This window comes from Arvicola amphibius, chromosome 4, assembly GCF_903992535.2.
Source record: "Arvicola amphibius chromosome 4, mArvAmp1.2, whole genome shotgun sequence".
In the NCBI taxonomy this organism is placed as follows: Eukaryota; Metazoa; Chordata; class Mammalia; order Rodentia; family Cricetidae; genus Arvicola; species Arvicola amphibius.
In genome coordinates, this window is record NC_052050.1 from 67,369,444 (window position 1) to 67,392,709 (window position 23,266).

General features: G+C 43.2%; 1 protein-coding gene across 2 annotated transcripts in view; it reads right to left on the reverse strand.

Moving 5' to 3' along the window:
• Positions 1 to 4,617: 4,617 nt before the first annotated feature.
• The window catches only part of Kif3a (kinesin family member 3A), a 38,429-nt gene continuing 19,780 nt past the window's right edge, over positions 4,618 to 23,266 (reverse strand). The window contains exons 9-18 of one of the 2 annotated variants that reach the window (XM_038327559.1): positions 21,578 to 21,676; positions 17,912 to 17,920; positions 15,035 to 15,191; positions 14,478 to 14,658; positions 14,021 to 14,131; positions 13,281 to 13,406; positions 10,776 to 10,829; positions 10,429 to 10,497; positions 9,791 to 9,915; positions 4,618 to 7,679 (exon numbers count right to left, since the gene is read on the reverse strand). In XM_038327559.1, the coding sequence (XP_038183487.1) occupies positions 7,631 to 7,679; positions 9,791 to 9,915; positions 10,429 to 10,497; positions 10,776 to 10,829; positions 13,281 to 13,406; positions 14,021 to 14,131; positions 14,478 to 14,658; positions 15,035 to 15,191; positions 17,912 to 17,920; positions 21,578 to 21,676 (980 nt within the window). In that variant the 3' untranslated portion in view covers positions 4,618 to 7,630. The remainder of the gene's footprint in view (positions 7,680 to 9,790; positions 9,916 to 10,428; positions 10,498 to 10,775; positions 10,830 to 13,280; positions 13,407 to 14,020; positions 14,132 to 14,477; positions 14,659 to 15,034; positions 15,192 to 17,911; positions 17,921 to 21,577; positions 21,677 to 23,266) is intronic. The other variant, XM_038327560.1, reaches the window with a different exon arrangement.

The window sequence follows — 23,266 nt, forward strand, 5'->3', positions numbered from 1 at the left end:
GACCTAAATCAGACCACAGGACACACACCGGCTCTAGGCCAGTCGCTCACACAGGGAGCTCAGATGGTCAGGGCATACTAACATTCTTGTTTGCATTCGGACAGAGGGGCTGGACTCTGGATCCTCCAATGGGACCAAGAGAAGAGGAGAACACAAGCTAAGGACAGACATAAAACGCACGCGAGCAGAAACTTCAGGATTAAGTGCCAGCCTTGGGGCTTGTGATCAGAGAAGATACGAAGGCCACCTAGCCACAGCCAGCGCCTGCTCAGCGAAGACGGTGCCATCGGCTGTCTCCCATCGTCCCTATCATCGCTGCTTTGCCCTCAACCACTGGATAGGTTATTTCTAACTGGCTCTTGGCAGTGGGTAATCGGTACCTGGTGGATAAATGCCTGACAGAACCACACAGCTGTGTCTTGTGTGCAGCATTTTTGGGGGTGCGTTAAGAAATGTTGACCTCTAATAAGAATGCCATGGGATGTGCCAGTCAAGACGGCCCAGCTTCAACACCTGAGTTTGGTCCCCAGGATCGACATGGTAGGAGGGGAGAACTGACTTCCACAAGCTGTCCTCTGGTTGCCACAGGTGCTGCTGCATACACGTGTCCCTAAGTGCTCACGCACACACATGCGCACATGCAAATAAATAAATGTTATCTAAAAAATGGTCGAGGAATTCTTTTTGTCGCTGATCTCTTTGCACCATTGCCTGTGACCTTGGTTTTTCTTTGTCTGCCTGCACCTGTCCTCTCAGGTGGCATCCCACAGTATCAAGATTCTCCGAGGATGGGGCAGCTCAAAGCAAAATGCAGCTTCCTTGTGGAAGAGGCATGTCATGCGCCTTCAACACACAGGTCAGGGGCTCAGCTCTGTCAACCTCGACCCAGGGCAGGTAGGGGCTGTCTCGTGTCTTGGGGCCCAATGTCTTAACTTGCAGGTTTAATTTATTCAACACAAAGTAGGGTTCCACTCTTGGGCACTGTAGTCCCTTAAGTAACTGTCATGGCTGACATCTCTTGAACTGGCCTCTCTTAAAATAGAAAAGAAAGGCTTAAAAGAGTCCTCCTCCTGCTGTACTAGGAATTGAACCCAGGGCCTTGTGTAGAGTACTTTACTGTGAGGTGCACCCCCAGCCCTCTTGGTCTTCCACCCTGAGACCATGACATTCCCACCTTAGCTCTCCAGACTGCCTCTGTGTGTGTGCGTGCACACACATACACACAAGTACATATGGGCATGTGACTTTACATTGCAATGTGAAGGCCAGACAATTTCATGTGTCTTTCTCAATCACTTTCTTTTTCTGAATGTGTGTGCATGCGAGTGTGTGAGTGCATGCCTGTGTGTGTGTACCTGTGTGGCATGGCATACATGCTGAAGAACAGTCAGTTCTCTCTCCCTCCTTTAGGTCAGTACCAGACACTGACCTCAGGTTGTCAGGTTTGCACAGCAAACCCCTTTACCCTCTGAACCATCGCCCCGACTACCTTGCTTCTTGAAACAGGATCTTACTTAACCTGAAGCTCACCCTATAGGGTAGATTGTCTGGCTAGCGAGTGCAGATCCACCTGTCTCCACCTAGCTCTGGGCAGGTTTGAGCTGCCATACCCAGCTTCTGTGTGGGTGCTGGTGATGGGAACTCAGGTCAGCATGCCTACCCCGTAAGTGTCCTTACCCACTACGCCATCTCCCCAGTCCCAGGGTACACTTAACCAGGACACTTAGACACTACTGTGGAAACTGGTGTGGAGGTGCCCAAAGAACTAGACGCAGGTCTCCCGCGTGCTTTGGTTACTCACTGTGAGCCGGGAGGGTTGTGAGTGAGCACACCACAGGGACGCCTGTACATTCACGATCGTTGTAGCTCTGTGCAAGCATGGAGATATGGAACCAAGATATCTACTGACAGATAAACAGATGAGGATATGCTGTTCGTACACACAGTGGGACCATGCTTAGGCATGAAGAATGAAATCATGGTGTTTACAGAAAGCAGATGTAGCCCGAGATTATGTTAAGCAAAATAAAGCCAGATACAAATTTTTCCGTTTTGTGCATAATCTGGATTTAAATCTGTGAGTATTCAGAGTGTGTGCACATGTGTAAAGTGAAAGGGAATTAAGGGAGGGGGGACTTCCAGGGGTGGGGTGACCTGTGAGAAGCACAAGCCAGGACTATTTGGAGGAAGGATGAAGGAGGAGAGAAGGCGAGGAGTGCTAATTAATCACATCATGATGGTGTTTGAGCATCAGGATGCTACAATGAAACCAACCATTCTGTATGGTAACTTAACAGAACAGGAGGCCCTCTGGCCAGTGGGGGGTGGAGGGTGGGGGCAAGACTCTAGGTGGAGATCAGAAGTTGAGGCCAGCATAGGACTTCTGCAGCCTCTCTGGCACTTTTAGGTTGGGTTAGGCAATATCCTCTTTGTTCAGATTGGTATCAGACTCTGAGAAAATTTTATTCAGTTGTAAAGTCCCAGTTAAATTCTTAGCTACAATCGGAGAAATGCAGCCTTTGATTACAACTCAAATTTCCCCAGTCCTCTGAGAGGCTGGGGGAGGGGAGCAGGTGTGGGAGGACATCTGATCTGTCCCATGCTTCAGAGAGCCATAACCGAGTCTGGGTAAGACAGCCCGATGTTCTGATAACACTGATAAAAGTAACCTGAAGGTTGGGTCGCAGGAAGCCCAAGATAAATGCTGAGAGGAAACAGGTTGTTTTTGAAGTAGCCTCTTCACCTCCACTTTCCCACACAAGGGCTCAGCTTCCGAAGGAAGACGGAATACCTGATTTGCTTTGCAAATCAAATGGTTTAAGGAGCAATTCTGCTAATCCACTAACAAATGTGCCTGGAGGCTCCGCCCCTCAGTCTGAAGCTCAGACCCCAAAGGCTTCACAGCCCCTGGACTGTTCCTGCTGGACTTGGGCTCACCGTAATTCCCACTTGTTCAGATACTGCCTAGTTTTACAATGGAACTGAGTGATTCACTGGAAAAGATGAGGGCAGGAAACAGCAATGGTGGCTAGCCTTTGGTGTCTACTGCCCGTGATCTCAGCAATCAGGTGGAGTCAAGATGATCAGAAACGGAAGGTCACTCTTGTCTCTGTACAGAGTTGGAGGCCAGCCTGGGCTAAACAAGACTGTCTCAAACAAACAAAAAGCATTGGGGTGGGGAGCCCTAAGAGATGGCTCAGAGGTTAAGAGCACAGACTACTTTTCCAGAGGACTGGCACTTAGTTCCCAGCACCCATGCTGTGTGGCTCCCAAATGTTTGTAGCTCCAGCTTAAGAGGATCTGATGCTCCCTTCTGGCTTCCACTGGCAATTGCCTTTATGGGCAAATACCTCCCCACCCTCACTCCCACCAAACACATAAATAAAAATAAAATCTTAAAAGCAGAGAAGGGGCACGGCTGAGAAGACAGCTCAGCAAGTGAAGTGCTAAGTTTGGTCCAGTACCCATTAAGAAGCAGAGCATAGCAGCATCTGGCCTGGGGAGGCAGAGAAAGGACCATACCTGGGACTCCAGGGTCAGCCAGCCTGGCCTAACCAGTGGTCCCTTAGAGCATAAGAACACTGCACCTGCACACACACGCACACACGAGGTGTACGCGTGTGCCTCCCCCCAAACTAATGCTATTCGTCTCAAAGAAAGGGAGTAGGGAATGGTGACCCAGAGTCAACCAGGCCAGAGATAGGGAGGCCATTAGATCATCTAGCAATCGGAAGAATTCTGGAGGGTTGTGCAGACAGCTCGGCTCGGCGGTTAAGAGCACTGGCTGCTCTTGCAGGGCTGGAATTCAGCTTCCACGACCCATATGATGGCTCTCAAGTGTCCATAACAACAGTTCTGAGGGATCTGATGCCTTTTCCTGAGACTGTAGGCACCAGGTGCACTTACAGTGCACATACACAGATGCAGGCAAACACGCAAACTCATAAAACAACTTAGTCCTGAAAAAGGAAACCGTGAAGCCATCCATTCCTAGAGGACATCAGGCTTTAGAGAAGTTTGTTTTGGGGGCTTGTCCTAGAATCCTCCCAAGTATCCAGTCATTCCCTCCCTCCCACAACCAAGTGTAATTCTGCCCTAGTTGTCTATGGCCTCAGGGTCACTGGGGAAGTATGAGGGGAGATGGTGGCATCTGCACAGCCGTGGAGAAGCTGGGACCCCAGTTAGGGGTGACATTCCCTGCACTTCCTTTCCAAGCTGGACTCCTGAAGATGGCAGTCTGGCGCAGAGGGGGGGCCATATAAAAGCTAGCAGAGAGAAGATTATCTGGGTAGAAAGGGGGCTAATGAGGCAAGCAAGGGGGATGAATATGAGCAAAGCCTAGTGAGATGCATGTCTGAAAATGGCAAACAACACACAGTCACTTTGTATGTTAACTTGGAATAATTAAAAAAAAAAGTCCTTTAAAGTAATCATTAAATCAAACCTTCTCAAGGCCCATGTTGAAATTCTTTAGCCTGTCTACCACACACATGGCAACTCATAACTATAACTTCAGTTCGAGGGACCCAACACTCTCTGGTCAACACAGGCACACAGCACACACATGGTGCACACATGTGTAAGCAGACAACAAAATAAAAATCTCTTCAAAGACAGTAGGCATTGGGGAGAAATTTTATTTCTCATCATGCTGCATGTGCACACAACACTGATATATACAACTTAAACAAATACAATTTATACATAAAATACAACCCAAGTGTGGTTTTTGAATTAACACAGCCAACTTATTATACAGTTTGTGTCCTGGCTGGTAACAGCAATACAGTAATGCTGCTCAGGTTTCCACGGATTCTAATTAGTCAAACTGCAGGGTCAGCTCAAAGGCACTAGGAAGAACTGTGTTTTCTAGTAGTTAAAAGAAAGAGAACAAAGAAGAAAACAATTCTATATATTAAGACATGGGGGAGAGGGGCTGGGGTGTAGTGGTGCATAAATGTAATCCCAGCAATTGTGAGGTGGAGGTAGAGGAGGATCAGGAGTTCAAGGCCAACCTGAGCTACATAGAGGGTTTGTGGCCAGCCTAGGCTAATGGGCCTCTATCTCAGAATGAAGGGAGGGAGGAGAAACTGGGCAGACACAGTGTGTGCAAATGTAAACGTCGCCCATCCCGTAACTCACAGCTCTATAGGAAAGAGGGTGTTCCTTGTGTTACGCCTTAAAAGGGGGCAAGGAGGACGGGACACATTCTAAACCTAAGATGAAAACAGAAACGTTAAAACTGTAATCATAACTTTAAAACCATGTCACAGATGAAGCAACACTTTCCCCTGCAAAACCACCTTGATATTCCAAAAACACAAACTAGAAAACCACCTTCTCCAGAATGTAAACAGCTTGTGAAAGGATTCTGTTGTCAGGCAAACACTGGCTGCACAGCCTTCCCTCGGCTAAGAGCCTGAACATCACAACAGACAGAGTAGGGAGCCTGGCTGTCAGAGCCAACATGACTTCCTACTAGGGTTCCTTTCAAGTAAATAAATATTACTTTTTAAATTAAAGGGGGGAAAGGATACTCATCAATACCCTATTTATCGGTCTGTCCCACTCATTTAAAATCTGTACATTTATTTTAAACATTAAGCAAGTTTGTTCTTCATCTCTATCCATTCAAGAAATCAACACTGAAAATACAAACTACTCCTTTGTGGACAAAGACACAGGAAGTGAGGAGCAGTCACAGTGCTGCTGTGGCAGAAGTGGGTGTCCTCCCGTCTTCAAACCGACCTCCCAACCCGGCAGGAATCTAACACGGTTTTCAAAAAATGAACCATGTCCGCCTGGTCAGAGCTTTAACACAAACGCTTTCATGAACACATTGGTGTTATGACGTCACCTGTAATCACAGCACCTGGGAGGCTGAGGCAGAAGAATCCTGAGTCCCAGGCCAGCCTGGGCTAACACCGAGAGATCCCATCTCAAAACAACAAACAAGCAAACAAACAAAATTACTAAGATATTTAGAGAATTTTCTCAATATTTTCAGTTTTTATGGAGTTATTTTGTTATTGTTATAGGTTTTAACACATATTAGAGAATCAACATCTATAATGTTTTAGTTTAATTCACAGCAGATATTCCTTCCAGGCCAACTAAACTGTTAAGTGATAGAAACACAGACTTTTAAAATGAAAGCATATAGATTAATTTTCCTTACAGGTTAAATTAAGATTCTGTCATTACTAACAGTTAAATTTACACCATGAAGAAATTAGACATCACCAAGACGCTTGGCTCACATGAGCCTTCATGAGACACACTCTGCTCAGTGCGCCACAGTACCCAGGCCACACACTACCTTGAGGACACTGCCACAGTGGCCATGATCAGCACACACTGCACATACAGGACACTCTCTTTCTGGAAGACTCCACAGATATATGGCCACATTTTCCGTCACCTCACCAGGCTGTACCTCTACTCGGTCATAGCCTATACACAGCTCTCTAATATAAGCCATTATTTACCTGAACTTGCTAAGTCATACTAACCTAGTTAATCCTAACTTGGGAAGTCTCAAAACCTTTGTAATCAAGAGCTTGGAGTGGTTGCACAATTTCAAACTTAGAAAGCATGATAGGTTTCCAAAGCACAAGACCTTATAACCTTCAAAAATTTTTAAGTAGACACCAAAAAAGTAAAAACATTTATTATAAAAAAATTATTATAACTTATTTTACTATATATTGAATATAACTTTTTTGGAGAGGAATAAGACCTAACTGGATTAATCAAGAGAAGAAATTCAGAACAGTATTTTCTATATATGTAAATGCTATAAAGAAAATTAAAAGGTATTCTTCTGGTTTAGCTTCATTTTCTGAAAAATGAGACTGGTTTCAATTTGTATACAGTCATTTCCATCAAAACTTAAAATGCAGCGATAGAGTGTCTGTAAGCCATCTGTCCAAGGAAACCTTTAAAAATGTGTGAGCAAAGGTAAATGGCCAGTGTTGGCTTTGGGAGGGAAACCAAGCCAGCAACAACAAGAAAGGCTAATGTGGGTGGAGTTAGGGTGAGAGAAACTGGTGGAGGGTGGCCAGATGAAGCACATGCTCAAACTGTACCTTTAAAATGCAAGCCTGCAAAGCTGTCAAATTATACAATTTTCTACAGGAGATCCATAAAGTCAGTCATCTCATACCTAAATGCAACGAACATCAGTATAAAGTCAGAATGCATTTAGACAGGCCTGTCAGGTATTAGAAGTTACTGTTTAGATGAGCCACCCAGGCGTTTGACACAGGACAAGGTGATCTGCTATGCGCTGTGTGCAAACAAGACAGACTTTCTTCTACTCTGATACACAATAGCTGAGTACATAGCTAAGAGACACACATTCACATACAACCACAATGTTCTGTAAGAACTGCGCCCTTCCTTCCACAGAGCATTGCGGCACAACAATCATGACCTATGCACACTTAACATGTTACAGAAACTTAAGAGCCTAAAAGTTATAAGGAAAATTACTACTTCCAGTCTCACTCCATAATTTACAGCTTACATTATGTGAATTACACAGGTGTCCTCAGTGTCTTAATTAAGGATTTCTGTCCAGGAATGAGAATATCACTCTTTTTTTATTGTAACCTTAATTCTGTAACATTTACTGAAGTAAAGAATCAATTACGGTCTCAGGCTTTGCAGAACGCTTTCTGTTAAGAAAAGAAAAAAAAAAAAAGCAAGATGAGTGCTTTTCCCCAACAGACTGTTAACACATCATGTGGCCGGAGTCCACAATGGACCAACACTGGCCATGCCTGACCATAGCAGTTTGATTGATACCCAGAGTAGGTAAGGTTACCAAAAGCAAACACAAGAACATATTGCCAGTACAGTGATCCAGAGTGGTGAGGAGCTGAGCAAGGGTCAGGCAAGGTGCAGACAGGTGTCCACTAAGCTTATCAGGGTTGTCCCTCGGTCATCTCCTCCTCTGAGGCTAACAGTACAGAGAGCCTCAGAGAAGCAGGACTCCCAGTGTCTGAGCCTACAGTACTCTCATGTGCCTTCTCTACTCCTGTAAGCACACTGAACTGCACACCTCTCATGAAGCATTGCATGGGCCCTCACAAGAGAACACAAACACATCATCTAGTGCACATATCTGCTTATTTCCCACGAAGACTAGTTTCTGATTCTGTCACAGAGTTGAGTTTGGTTCACATGTTGGCCCACAAATATTTTCTTTAACTTAAGCTAAACAAAAAGCGTATTTTATAGTGGTGCATTATAGAAACTATATCTAACAGCTTATCAAATTATTTGTTTTAAGGTCTATATACTTTAAAAAATGTAGCTGAACTTGAGAGACCTCATGAAAGCAATCTGGATTCTCTTTATAAAGACAACAGTCCAGTAATAATGGGGCCTCTGTTCCTACACTAACAAAGGACAGAACCACTCGCCAGCTTGCTCCACTGCCCTTCTCTGTCTCGTTACCATTAGCCACATCTGAAGTGCATCTTCCTAATGACCACAGAGCTCAGAGGAGGGATCTACTGACCCTCTAACAGGGAGGGACCACTCAAGAGCTTTTTTCAGGACAGATTACTTTGTTTCCTGATATTACACGTGTGGGGTTGCAGAGATGGCATGACACTTTCTAGAGCACTGCTGTTCTTCCAAAGGACCCGAGTTCACACCCCGATACTCTTGGCTTACAACCAACTATTCTGGGAAATCTGACACCAGTGCAAATATAAACATGCAGGCAAAACACTCACATAAAGATAAAATAAATACTTATATATTATAAAGATTCCACATGAAGATTCAGTTAGCATATGAAAATCTTTAAATCACTTCATCAAAATACAAAAATGTTATTATACATTTTAGCATGTAGCTGTTTCTTTCTAGCCCTAGTTTAATGATTCCAACATTTTTAGTGTTATATTACATCTAAAAAACTACATAATATAAAGACATAAAACCCATTGACTTCACCTTATATGTAAAGAAAAAGTCTTGCAACTGGTGCAAATTAGCTCAGTGTAGGAACACGAGAAGCACTGCCAGCCCAGGCTTCCCAGTGAGCTGAGGAGATGAAGCACAGACTGCATGACTGTCACAAGTGATGCTAGAGAGAAACACACGCTTCCCTTGAGAAATCAACGTCCTTGAGGCAATGTCTCTGTCAGAAAACCGCCCAGATGAATACAGTATTTGAGGAGCCTAACTAGGCAAATTAATTGGCATCTTAGTAGGAGAATTAGTGTAAAAATCAAGACCCTAGACAAGACAGTAGGTGGTGGGTAAACTCTAGGAAAGAACAAGGCAAGCTAAACTAGCTCTGCTCCTCCCATGGGCAGAAATCTGAAAGAATGCAGTTCCGTTTCTGTTTTGTTTGAGACAGGGTCTTATTTTGCAGTCTTTGTGCTGTTTTGAAATTTGTAATGTAGACCAGGCTGGCCTGCAACTCACAGAGCTATGCCTGCCTCTGCCTCTCAAGTTCTGAGATAAAAGGTATGTGCCACCACAACTGTCCCAGAATGCAATTCTTTTTGTTTTGCTTGTTTTTGAGACAGGATTTCTCTGTGTAACAGCTCTTGCTGTCCTGAAACTTTTGTTCTATAGACCAGACTGGTCTTGAACTCACAGAGTACAATTCTTTATCCATATTTTGCTTATCAAATTGTAATTGCATAAAGAACATAATTTCAAACCATGTGTCATGTTAACTGAAGTTTGGCTTCCTTGAGATATTTCTAACCATAGTATCACAACAAAGTCACTTTAGGACTTGGGGCCTTGGGGCTGTCCTCACCTTCTCCCAGTCTTTGGCCTTGCTTTCCCCTTGGAGGTCCGTGGCCTTTCTAACTTCATCAAAGACTGACGCAGACTCTCTTCTGTATAGGCGAGGTACACGTGGGAAAGATCTACTTCAAAAGGCTACAAGAACGAACATACACGCACACACACACACACACACACACGATGTTAAATCAGATTTGAGGAAGATTTAAAACACAAACTGACAGTGGGCAAAAGACCCACCAACAACAAAATCAAATACGCTTTTAAAGACAGTCTTCTATCCTACTCTGTAAAATGCACTCTAAGTTGGAGAATTAGGAGCCCAGACGTAAAGAAAAATTGTCTTCCTTTCTCCAAAACCAGTACTTTGGATGACCTGGGACTGAGGGAAGCAAGGCATCCTATTCTCCTGCCATATCCCACAGCCCAGAGCGGTAAAAAGGGCACAGCAGAGAGTGACAACAGGCCATGTGTGTGGCAGGAGTGACTTTTGCTAAGTGCATGCCGAAGAGCAGACCTGTCCTAACAGCCCCACCCAAGAGTCTCTCTTCTCTTTTACCAAAGAACGGCTCAGCCCACACATTAGGAACAAGGCAGCAAGCGACCCCCATTCTAGTAAAGACAAACAAGTGTGTAAAGTGCTCTCACGTCTCTCTCCTTCTTGTCAGGCACTGGGGTTTGTTTCCTCATGTTATTTCCTGTGTAGGCCACACATTTCTCAAAAAAGGAAAAGAGGGAAGAGAAATGTCTAAATCAATACTGTGAACTGGAAAGGCCGCTGCAAGCCATCCTGATGGCTCACTAGCAAACATAATGCGAACCCTGGAGCAGAATGGCTCCAATACGCTGCTCAGCACCCAGAAGCACCAGGCCTAACGCACTGTCACAAATGGTCCACCATGTTCTGATCTGATCCACCCAGCACCACCTTCCTCCCATAGCAGCCAACACCAGCTCCACTCCATAATTTCATGCAGGGTGAAAGGAATACTCACCAGCTGCCATTCTCCTATGTCTTCATTCCAGTGGACATAGTTTTCAATCATTTCCTTTAGAAAGAGTCAAAGCCGACTTTTAGTCGACAGAACACTGAAAACTGTGACCAGAACTGACAGTAGAAAAGTGTGGCTCGGCTCTTCCTGTACCTGTCACTAATGTTGCTCATGAGAATCCCTAAAGGGTGCGCGCGCTCTCTCGCTCTCTCGCTCTCTCGCTCTCTCTCTCTCTCTCTCTCTCTCTCTCTCTCTCTCATACATACACGCACACACACACGCACGATAGGGGCAGGGATAAATCACGGTGCTTATGTGGCGGTCAGAGAACAACTCTATGGAGTCAGTTCTCTCTTCATGTGGGTTCCGGGGATCAGACTCAGGTTCACAAAATAAGCCTTTACTTGCTGAACCATTTGACCCATTAGACCTACACTTCCGTCAGTGTTAAGTGAAAAAAGTTGTTTCTAAACATTACATACTGCATCAAGCATTTAAAAATATACAGTCCTTGGGCTGAAGAGTTATCTCAGTGGTTAAGACCAGCTTTTCTTGCAGAGGAAATAGGTTCATTTCCCAGCACTACACAGTGGCTCACAACAGTATGTAACTCTAATTCCAGGGGACCCAACACCTCTTCTGGTTACTGTGGGCATCAGGCATGTGCATGGTACATATATATATGGAAAACATCCATATGCATAAAATAAAAATAAATTCAAAGACACACACACTTCTTAAGAACACATGTGGATACTATTCAACTGCATTAAAAAAGAAAAAAGCAAAAGTTTGAATCCTGGCAATCAGGAGGACGGGCAAGCTGGGCTGGAAGAGGCCAAGGGTAGAAAGGCTAGGAAACCATTCAGCTAGAAACAGATTCCAGTCTAGCTGCCAGCTGATTTGGGTGATCAGTCACAACATGGCTGAGACATCCTGGAGTGCACCAGAAACCCAGGACTAACTCGGGGTACCTGAGGTCTGAAGGGAGAATTTCAGAAAAACTTCTCATAGCTATTTTGAGATTCACAACATTGTGAATCTACTAGAAGGTGGGCTGGACAGATGGCTCCAGGGCTGAGTGCTCACTGTACTTGCACACACCTATTACTAATCCCAGCATCTACACCAGCAGTTTGAGGGGACCCAATACTCTAGCCTAGACTCTGTGCACAAACTTACATTCCCATATACTTAAAGAAAAAGATTTTAAAATTATGCTGGTGACTAACAATTACCACCTGTGTGGAAACGACTAGTGATGACGGCTGGCTGTGCACCAGGTGAATGTGTGCAGTTACTGAACTGTACAGGTGACCAGAACGAGCACTTTCATCGTCTATTTTTACACACACACAGAGTGCATGCACCAAGGGAGAGGACAGCGGCATATTCTGATTTTTTTATTTAAGAAAGTATCTATGCATATATTCCATGTACACGAGTGTTTTGTCTGCATGTGTGTCTGTGTACTACACATCTGCCTGATGCCTGTGAGGACAAAAGAGGGTGTTGGATCCCCAGGGCTGGAATTACAGACGTTATGAGTTGCCATGTGGGGGTTAGATCTGGGTCCTCTGAAAGAGGCAGCGCTCTTAGCCACTGTGCCACCTCTCCTGTTCCATCTCTACTTTCTAATAAAATATGTCAATGAATTGACAGGACCTTCACCTAGATTCTCATGCATTTACATGAACCAAGATTCTTCCTTTCAGTGGACTGACACATTCTTATTTAGATACTTAGATACTCACAAAGAGAATTGCATTTTAAAGAAAACTAACACCTTTTGTGCTAGCTAGTCTTATGTCAACTTGACATCAAGCTAGAGTTATCTGAAAGGAGAGAACCTCAGCTGAAAGACTCCATATAATCCAGCTTTAAGGCATTTTCTTTCTTTCTTTTTCTTTTCTTTTTCTTTTTTGAGACAGGGTCTCACTGTGTAGCCCTGGTTGTCCTGGAATTCTCGCTGTAGATCAGGCTGGCTTCTCAAACTCACTCACACGGCTCTGCCTGCCTTTGCCTCCTGAGTGTTGGGATTAAAGATGTGTCCCACCACTGCCTGGCAGGCATTTTTCTTAATTAGTGATTGATGGGAGAGGGCCCAGCCAATTGTGAGTGGTGCCCTACTTTGTTTGGAGGGCCTAGATTCTGTAAGAAAACAAGTTGAGCAAGCCAGTAAGCAGCACTCTTCCATGGCGTCTCCATTAGCACCTGCCTCTAGGTTCCTGGCGTGTTTGAGTTCCTGTCCTGCCTTCCCCCAGTGATGAACTTAATGTGAAAGTGTAAGTTGAATAAATCCTTTTGTCCCCAAGTGGCTTCTGTCATCTTGTTTTAGTACAGCAATAGTAACCCTAAGTCATTTTATATGATGGTGTTAGTTCAAGAAAGCTTTACAGAGGACAGCTGCAAAGTAAACATGTAACATCTTAATTAGTTACACTGGCTTATTCTTTCTTCTTTAGCCCCTGCCAATGACCCAGTATCTAGATCAGACTCTCCCCTCACCTGGTAATCCTGAGGTATGAAGTTATCAATAATGAGCATCTGAAGCCGAAGCTCACGGCTGAGCTGCCGAATGTTCTCCAGGAGGCCTTCAATTTCCCTCTGATGCTCTTGCTGGAGATCAGCCATCTACCAGAGAACCCATGACAGTATAAAGCAAACAAGATTTTAAGCACTAAGTCGGGCGGCGGTGGCACACACCTTCAATCGTAGCACTTGGGAGGCAGAGGCAGGTGGATCTCTGTGAGTTCAAGGCCAGCCTGGTCTACAGAGTGAGTTCCAGGACAGACTCCAAAGCTGAAGAGAAACCCCTGTCTCAAAAAAACAAACAAAACAAGATTTTAATCACAAATACTGCACCTAGCCCAGGACACTGGTCTACAAGGCCAGTTCGTGGACAGACTGACAGTGTCACTGGCTAGGCTGTGTCACTTAGAGCTGGGGGCAGGACAACATTGCAAACACACAGAAAGGAGTGCTTTAGTGCTTTAAAACTGTAACCACACAAAGCCAGGTTGTGGGGAGCGGTGGTGGCAGCAGGCAGTAGTCACACTTTTAATCCCAGCACTCAGGAGGCAGAGGCAGGCAGATCTGAGTTCAAGGCCAGCCTGGCCTACAGAACAAATTCCAGGACAGTTAGGGCTACATAGAAAAATTCTGTCTTAAAAACAAAAAAAACAAAAAACCTGTAAGTTCACATTAAGATTCTGAACTGCATTATGGGCAGTTTCTAAGACACGAACCTCTGACTTTGCAGCCATCAGCATGGTCCAGACTTTCTTTAATTTCTTGGTCTTTCCCTGTGCCTCCTCTTGCAGACTGGTGTATTTTTCCTCAATGTCCAAGCGTTCTTGCTATGATAAAAACAGTTAAGTTCAGAAATTTTTTTTTATTTATTATGTATACAATATTCTGTCTGTGTGTATGCCTGCAGGCCAGACCCCATTAGAGATGGTTGTGAGCCACCAAGTGGTTGCTGGGAATTGAACTCAGGACCTTTGGAAGAGCAGGCAATGCTCTTAACCTCCGAGCCATCTCTCCAGCCCCAAGTTCAGAAAGTTTTAAGTCACAAATTCAATACAACAAATGATCTAGATGTTTCATAACTACTGTCTTCAAAACTGTTTCCACCCTATTTCCAGTAGTTTCCCTCTGGAAAGGGTGGGCATACCTCACACACCATACTTAACATGGTGTCACCTCTTTCTCCTCGAGTTCTTTCCGAAGTTGCTCAGCTCTCTTCCTCCTCTCTTCCAGCTCCATATTGGACTCCTCAAGAAGCTTCTCTTGCTCCTCAGCTTTGGCCAACAAGTCCACACCACCAACAATGACCTTCTTCTCCAAAGCAGATAGTTTTTCCAGCAAAGACTGGTGCTCTTGTCTATAAGGAAGAGGAGAACATTCTAAATTCCTGTCTGCTGCTCTAATCTCACCCCCCCTTGAAGAACTGAAGATGCACTTAGAAAAACTCAGTCATGTAATTTATCTCTCCAAATCACACCACTACATGGTATTAACTCATCAGCTAAGGTATCATTCTCATTGGCCAATATTTTCTCCTACAGAGATTAAATGATCAGAAAGATCCAAGCTTTAAAAGTATCACACACGGTGGACCCTCTACCCTAAAACAGCTATCCTGGAGACAAAGATCAAGCTTTAGATTATTTTTTAATTGCTTAACTTTCCTGATACACAGTCCTATGAAGAACACAGAAACTGCAGCCACGAGCCTGTCTGGACCCCACCACACTCACTGGGCTTTCAGAAGGTCCTTCTCCCGTCTCTCCAGCTCAGCTCTAGCCTTGTTTCTTTCTTCTTCTTCCATGTCAAGTTTTGTTTCCAATGCTTTTCTCTCCTCATCAATTTTCGCTTGCATTTCCACCATCTTATCTGGGGAAACTTTCTTTTTACCTATTTGAGTCATGTAATTGCAGCAGTCACTAAGAGCAGTCAATGTTTCAGACATAAGAATTAGCTTAGTATAGCACTGTCTATACCCAGTCAGCAAATGTTAAACTTCCGTTTCTACTTCGTAGTTCCTAGACTTTTTAAATTCATTAATAAATTCAAACTGCTGTCCAACTGTGTAATGATATGTAAGGGGAAAACAAAAAAAAAGGAGAGAAACAAAGTAGATGAGCAGAAAAATAGGGAAGGAAAGTAATAGGAAAGCCAAATCAAAAAGCAAAGCTTGTGGGTCCCCAAATGGCACAGAGAGGTTAAAAAGGAAAATGATTCTTCAATCATTTTCACAGCCATTATGTAAGTTACTCATTTATGGCAGGTGTGTTACACTGGTAAATCATATATGAGCCTCCAAAGTAACTTACTATGTCAAACTAGACCATCAAAGTCCCTAACTCTCATCAAATATGCTAAGAAACAAGTCAGTAGAAGCACTACCAACTAATAAGATGGATGCAGCTTCCAGCTGACTGCAATGTCCAAGCAAGTGTAGGTGTATGTACGCAGCCTGCTCACGCAAAGTTCATCCGTGAACCTCAAAGCCATGAAGTTAGATGAAAAAAATCAGAAAGAGAAAACAAACACTAGCTTATTAAAACGGTTCTGAAACTGAGCCAATGACAGTTCATTTCTGGTTGATGCAAGTTCTTAGAAACGCGCTCCCTCGGAACAACAAGCATTTCACAGAACTGTCAGACCTGAGGCTCTGCTGAGAGTCTGCCATTCTCAACTTCCTTCCCGAGGGACGAAGATGGAGGATTACAGATTAATGTCTCCACCCCAAACCCAGCTCCTCCTGCTAAGAAGGAAAAGGAACTGAAAAACAATCATGATTGCACTACAGATCTGAGTATATTATGTAGGAATCATGAAAGGCAGGGTCATGCACAGGCTTTTTCAACTCAAGACAAAAATCTCATTAGGAACTCAAGGGTTTAATAGCATCCTTCCTTCTACAGAACCAAAGTCTAAAGCAAAATCTAGGCACAAAACCAAAGAGGAACTAAGAGCTGTGATCCAGGCAGTTGGTGTGGTGTGATTCACTGCACTCCGTGTCAGCAGTGGGCCTGAGCCTATTGGCATAGCCACCTGCCTTGAACGTTCTGAATTACGCTGTAGAAGAAAATTTTTCACAAATAAGTTAACTTCTATTCCCAATTGAATTACTTGAAAAGATTTTCTATCGATAATAATACTTACTAAAAATTTGAGGAGAAAAGTCTAAGTTGAGGTTTTCAGGAAGTATATGCAACAATAAAATATGTACGTAACTTCCACCTCAGGATTACAAATGTTTAGAGAAAAACTTAAAATACATTAAAACCAAAATAGTGTGTGTAGAAGGCATGAGTACTAAGGGCACAGACAGGTCAATAAATGAATTTTGGATTTGTAGTGTTTTGTTTTGCTAATGTTATAAAGAGTTGCAAAAACCCATCAGGAGGGAGTAATACAAAAAGGGTTGCATGTAAAAATATATAAACACTGTCTCTTGATGAACTGATTGCCTTACATAGGAATCCCTTCAAACCCATGTTTTAGAAGCAGGTACCTCCCTGTGCACAAGAGGGTTTCACAAAGACTCTACACATCGAGGGTCAGCTCAAAAGTCCACACATTCAAGTCCCATGTGGCTCCAGGCAGAAACACCGTGACAAGCCATGGTATTATTTTTCAAATAACACTTTAAGTTAAATGTGACTGTGTAAAAAGTAAAAATTTGGTGACCAAGAGTAACTTGTACACAGATCTTTAAGGCATTCCTTAATGCCTTAATCCTGAGCCTGTGCTCCCCTGGATACAAGTCTTAGCCTCCACTGGGAAGGAGCTGCCAGGAGCCTGAAGTGGTCTGTGCCCCTGTGCAGCCACTGAGTGTGTCCATCCCTCCAATGGGATAAGAGACTACATGTGCTTCTAAAGACATTTTTAAAAGGAGATGGAGGCGTAGCTCAGTCCTTGGCCACCAGGTACAAAGCCCTGGGTTCCTTCCCAGGACAATACATACATACATACAGTCTCCTCAATCAAATCAACTTAAAAAAACAAAACAAAACAATCTCAGAAACTTTTCTAGTTCCCCATGATAAAACTTTGCACAAAAATTTTAAGTAAATAAATCTAAAAAGGCAGCTGGGTGATGGTGACACACACTTTTAACCCAGCATGTGGGAGATAGAAGCAGAAGGATCTCTGTGCGTTCAAGGCCAGCCTGGTCTACAAATTGAGTTCCAGGACAGCCAGGGCTGTTACTCATAGAAACCCTGTCTAAGGAGAAAAGAAAGAAACAAACAAATCTAAAAGGGCATTCTGATGTCAAAGGGAGGTAGTGAGCCTTTCCCTTCCCCTTTGCCAGGTGCTACCTGAGTGAAGGTGACCTGGCAGGGTGGGTGTAAGGGTAGCACTAATGTATCTGCATCACAAGCACCCATGGTGTGGACTCTTGGCCTGAATGTCAAATTAATTATAAGTGTATTTTCAAAAATTGGTTTAGTAGATCATTAAGGATTTAGGGAAAAAGTTTTTTAAAGTAGTTAAAATGGAATTTAAAAAAAAGACAGATACTTACCTTGTAAAAATTATTAAATTAAAAAATGTGAAGAACTTAAATAAAAGGTCTTGAAAGAATGAGTAGCTGCACACGTGGAGTGTGAGCCAATCACACCAACCTGCTTGGTCTTGCAAAGAAGCGGTAAGCGAGTCGCAGACAGGAAGCATGTCACAGAGATGAGGAGGGAAGAAAGGAAAACATTATTTCCTTTGTAAAACAGAGAAAACGTGTAACAGCATTCACTTGGCATGAGCAAAGACATGAATCAAATAATCAAAACTGAAATAGAGTCCACAGAAAAAGAAAGCATGTTCCATAAGAAGACACCACGAATGCTAGACACAATCAATCCCCTCTGTGGTTCCCACACAATCCCAGGTGCCCACAGTGCCCCTGCAAGTGGACTAGCTCAGTGCATATGCTGATGGATTACAGACATGGAATTGGGAACCTACTGAGACCTGCAAAAATATCTAAAAGGGCAAAAACAAAAACGAAGTCAATTTTTAAAATTCGCAAGTTAAAAGTAACAAAGCTCTCACTGTCCATCTCCAAAATTTCCCAATTCAATGTTTCTCCTATAGAAAGACACATTACAGGTGTTCCCCATTTTAAGAAAATCCACCAGGTAGACCTGAAGTAACTACACAGATAAACTATTTTGCACAAGTTTATACTGGTCGTGAGATTAACAACAGGGTTAATGAATTTTAAAGGCAACACGTTCACAATATTTTATTTCCTAACTTGATTTGTAAGCAGCTCTCTCTAAATACATAAAATGAAGTGCACCTGTATAGTAGCAAACTTACATTCAGCCTACGTGTTGATTGTTCTGGGTGATTAAATAATGACTAGATAAATAAATGACAGCTGATGATTCAAGCAAGGGACATTGAATGGCCATTCATATTTAATGGGAGGGGTAATACACACAAGTTACACACAGCAACCACATGCTGGGACAATAATCTCTCCACCTCCCCAACGCATCCATGTTATGACAACAAAAGTTAAATGCTAGATATGAAAAGAGCAATTAAAGCTTCTTGAACTGGAAAAAAAAAAAGTCCTGAATTGAATAAGGTACAACTCATTTTGTAACTTACTTTCATATAACTACTCTCTAAGAATGGTAAGTGTTAGAACAGAAAACTAAATTACAATGCTTCCTTCTCATATATTTTCTCTCATTTCACAGTTTATAATACAAAACTGTGCTTCTATGTGGTTTCTGAACAATGCCATGTATTTTATAAATTATCCGGTGAGGTCAGCTGTTCTGGTAATTTGCTTCAACAGTGTCAACAGACACAGTGTCTTGAGATTCTTGAGATTTTCCCTAGTAAAGCTAAAAGCAATGGCTTTTGCCATTAGTCTGGAAAAGGTAAGGACACAGATAATGCTTTAAGAGACAGCAAGCTGCAAGGTGGTGAAAGCAAGCATCACTTCCATTTTCTTCTGAAAGTAGAAATAGACAAAATTAAATAATGCTTTTTAACTTACAGTTAAAAAAATATCTAAGACTAAAGAAGTCTAGACAGACTTTATGTACTCTGTGTGACTCTGAAAGAGTCTCAAAATTGACCGGTATTAGGAGTGGGAAAGCATCCAGTTGGGATGAAGCGCTACTCGGTCTTCTTCACCTGCCTCAGGCTTCACTCATCCTTTATTTGGAGCACACATGGCCTGTTACACTGGGCGCTGCTGCACCAACAAACATTAATTTGTGCTCGTAGAGATTCAAGATGTGTTGTTCACATCTCTTACACTGACCAGAATTAAAAACAAATAATGAAGCATAAAATAGAATCCTGAGAATTATTCTTTCACACAGCTTACTAGCTCTCTTGACATTATCCCAGCAGCAAAAGCATGATTCTTTCTTCCACTGTCTCAAACATAGGCTCTGGCCTATGTTTCAGTTAACTGAAGCCATGGCAGGGTGGGGCCACATGCTTTCCTCCTGGGAGCCCAACATGAACCAGTCATGACAGGGAGTGGGGCAGCATCTCTCAAATGAAGCCCATGAGTGATGGAGAAGCCAGAGCTCTGTTAGAGAAGGTGAGGGCCGCCACTCACGAGGCAAGAACTCATCCAGAGGCTTCTCTATGACAGAACATGTGGAGTCTGAGCTACTGCTGCTGCTACTGCCTGGAAGACAAAGAAACGAGCCCACGGAACCAGAGAGAGGGAACAAGAAATGAACAAAAACACACAGAGAAAACTTGAGTTCTGTAGGAAGAATTTAGAGGACAATCAAGCTTTGCACTCAAGAGCGACTCACTCTAGCTTACAACTAAGTCCAGCTGCTTCCTTGTCATAAAGCCATGCGGGATTAAAACTGCATTTCTTTACAGATCCGCAGTAGTGCAAACCCCACTACTCATCTGAACATAATTATTCAGAGGGTTGAAATGACAAAAATGTCACCTAGTGACATGCAAGTCTATATGCACTGCTAAGAAAAAGAAACAGCTTTAAAATGTAAAAATCACACAATTCACATTACTGAAATCAGCCACCCTTCATTATAGACCAGGTACTGTCTCCAAGTCCCCATCCCCCCAAAACACGCTACCAGATTTTACTTATGTCTAAAGCTTGACAGCATAATTAACAAGGCTCAGAGAAAAATGTTAATCTTCTCAGCACAAGTTAAGACATATTTAAAATATTTTAACATATTAAACCGTGGCACTTTTTTCTATATAATTTTATTTTTAGTAAGTCTACTATCAGTTCAAGTCAAAAAACATTATTTTACTCTGAAAAACTAGCTATGAATAAAAACACTTTTTAAGTCAGGGACTGATAAAACAGTTTTTGCAAAGGACCAGGTCACGTGTTTTGATGTGAAAGAGCCATAGATCACACGTAAACAAATGATTGTGGCTGCTTTAAGAACACTGGATTTGGCCAGCACACTGTACTCTGCCAACTTCTGCCCTACTTGGTGCTTTTTCTGTCTTCTGGATGTACAAAATCTTCAGTTTTTAATTTAGGCTCCCATCGAGCAGTGATGGGCTTGTTTTCAACAAGACTGACTGACTATGGCTGTGCAGCAGCCTGCAGGAGCTGAGGAGCACTCTGGGTTTGAAATGAGGCAGGGGCCTCTATGCCCTCTGCAGCCTCAGCAAAGCAGTTCATGCTGGAAGCTGCTCCAAAGGGTGAGGATGCCACACAGTTTACAAAGAAAGAACTTGGGGGGGGGGGCGGGCAATGGTGGCACATGACTTTAATCCCAGCACTTGGGAGACAGAGGCAGGAGGATCTCTCTGAGTTCAAGGCCAGTCTGGTCTATAAGAGCTAGTTCCAGGACAGCCAAAACCCTGTCTCAAAAAAAAAAAAAAAAAAAAATTAAGAAAAAAACCAAAGGATGGACTTCAGTGAAAACTGTATTCCTCACGTAAGCTCACCACCTGCAAATTATTTTTAAAGGCTAACATCACTTTAAGAAAAATCCCATGTTATCCTAGTTTCAAAAACCGATAGGGACCTAACACAGCTGTAACACTGGAAGATATATCTAATATATATATATATATATATATATATACACACACATACACTACCAGTTTCACAACTTAAAATTTTACAAGAGATGATATAGCATCCTGGGTAAGCAAAACAAACAAGAGAGAATGTTTACAAAGTTAACCATATATAGCATAAGTTCCCTGCTGGAAACAATACCACAATTAAAAATGCCAAATATAAAGTGGACATCATCAGGGAGCAATTCTAGCCAGTGGTGCCCGATCAGAACATGAACAGAACTTACCCCTTCTCTTCTTCCTTTTTTCTCCATCTTCTCCAAGTTCACCCTCCTCATTATCATCCTCCTCTGACCCACTGATGTCAGAGCCTGAAACTTCTTCCCCTTGGACAGAAATTTAACAATTTTTAGTCTGTACCAAGTCATTGGCTATTTAGAAAATGCATATATCCATTCAATTCATTACATTTTTGCTGCTCAAACACAAATTGAGAATCTACGTAAATGTTCACAGTGTATCTGACAAACAGGTGTGTAGACTGGGATCCCTGGGGTTTGCTGACAAGCCAGCCCAGCCTACCTGGGGAGTTCCAGGCCCATGAGAGAGCCTGTCTTCCCTCGCCCCCCAACACAATGGACAGTATTTGGACACCTCTGTCCTCGTCTCTAAGCATGCACACATGTACACATTCACATGCGACCTCACACAATGTACACAGAAATTTTATTTTACTTTCTTAGAAAAATTAATTTTTGAGACAGGATCTAAATATATAGTTCCAGCTGGCCTGGAATTCACAGCATTCTGGCTGCATTTGTCCCCTGAGTGCTGGGGTTAAAGGTGTACCTTCATACCTAGTTATAAATTTTATTTTACAGTCCTGAAAGAGAAGTTAAAATCTGACCCATGGTGAGTAAAGGTATAAACATACACAAGGATTATGTGCTAGCATTTGCGTTTTTAAAAATGTGATAATTAGCCGGGTGGTGGTGGAGTACTTTGATCCCAGCACTCAGGAGGCAAAGGCAGGCATATCTCTGTGAATTAGAGACTAGCATGTCCTACAAAGCAAGTTCCAGAACAGCCAGAGCTGTGAAACAGAGAAATCCTGTCTCAAAAAAAAAAACAAAAACAAACAAAAAGGTCCTTTAATGTCTTTGCCTATCGAGTATAGGGTCAGAAGAATAAAAATGAAGTGGAACACGTCACAGAGAATATGACTATACGACTGCCTCTGGCTGCGTGCCCAGCACAACACACACAGGGACTGGAACATGTCTACCCAATGTGCACAGCCACACCATCACAAGGACTAAGAGGTGCAGGAACTACTGGTGGTGGTGCATGACTTTAATCCCAGCACTTGGGAAGCAGAGACAGCAGGTGGATCTCTGAGTTTGAGGCCAGCCTGGTCTACACAGTAACTTCCAGTACAGTCAGGGCTACAGAGAGATACCCTGGGGAGAAGGAGAGAAAGAGGGAGGGAGGGAGGGAGGGAGGGAGGGAGGGAGGGAGGGAATGAAATCATCAAAATGAAGGCAAGCATTCAGCACTAACTGGGGGAATAAAAGATCTTAAAAACAAACTGGCTACAAATGCCACCTAGTGGCCATTTAAAAACAACACCTTTACTATCTGTGAAGTGGTTCTCAGGCTTTTTCTGAGAACCTGGCTTTTACCCCAGACACACCAGTGGTCTCTGGGTCTTCCCCCAGAGACTCCAATGACCTGGACTCTAGGCCCTTCACCTGCTGCACAGGGAGTCTACACCAGTCAGAGGGGTTCATCTCCGTTAATGGTGTGGGAGTTCCAGAACTGATCAGGAAGCTCCTCATCACCATCAGTCTGGACTTCAAACTTTCCTTTTTTTTTTTTTTTTGTTTTGTTTTGTTTTGGTTTTTCAAGAGAGTTTCTCTGTGTAGCCTTGGCTGTCCTGGAACTCACTCTGGCCTCGAACTCAGAGATTGGCCTGC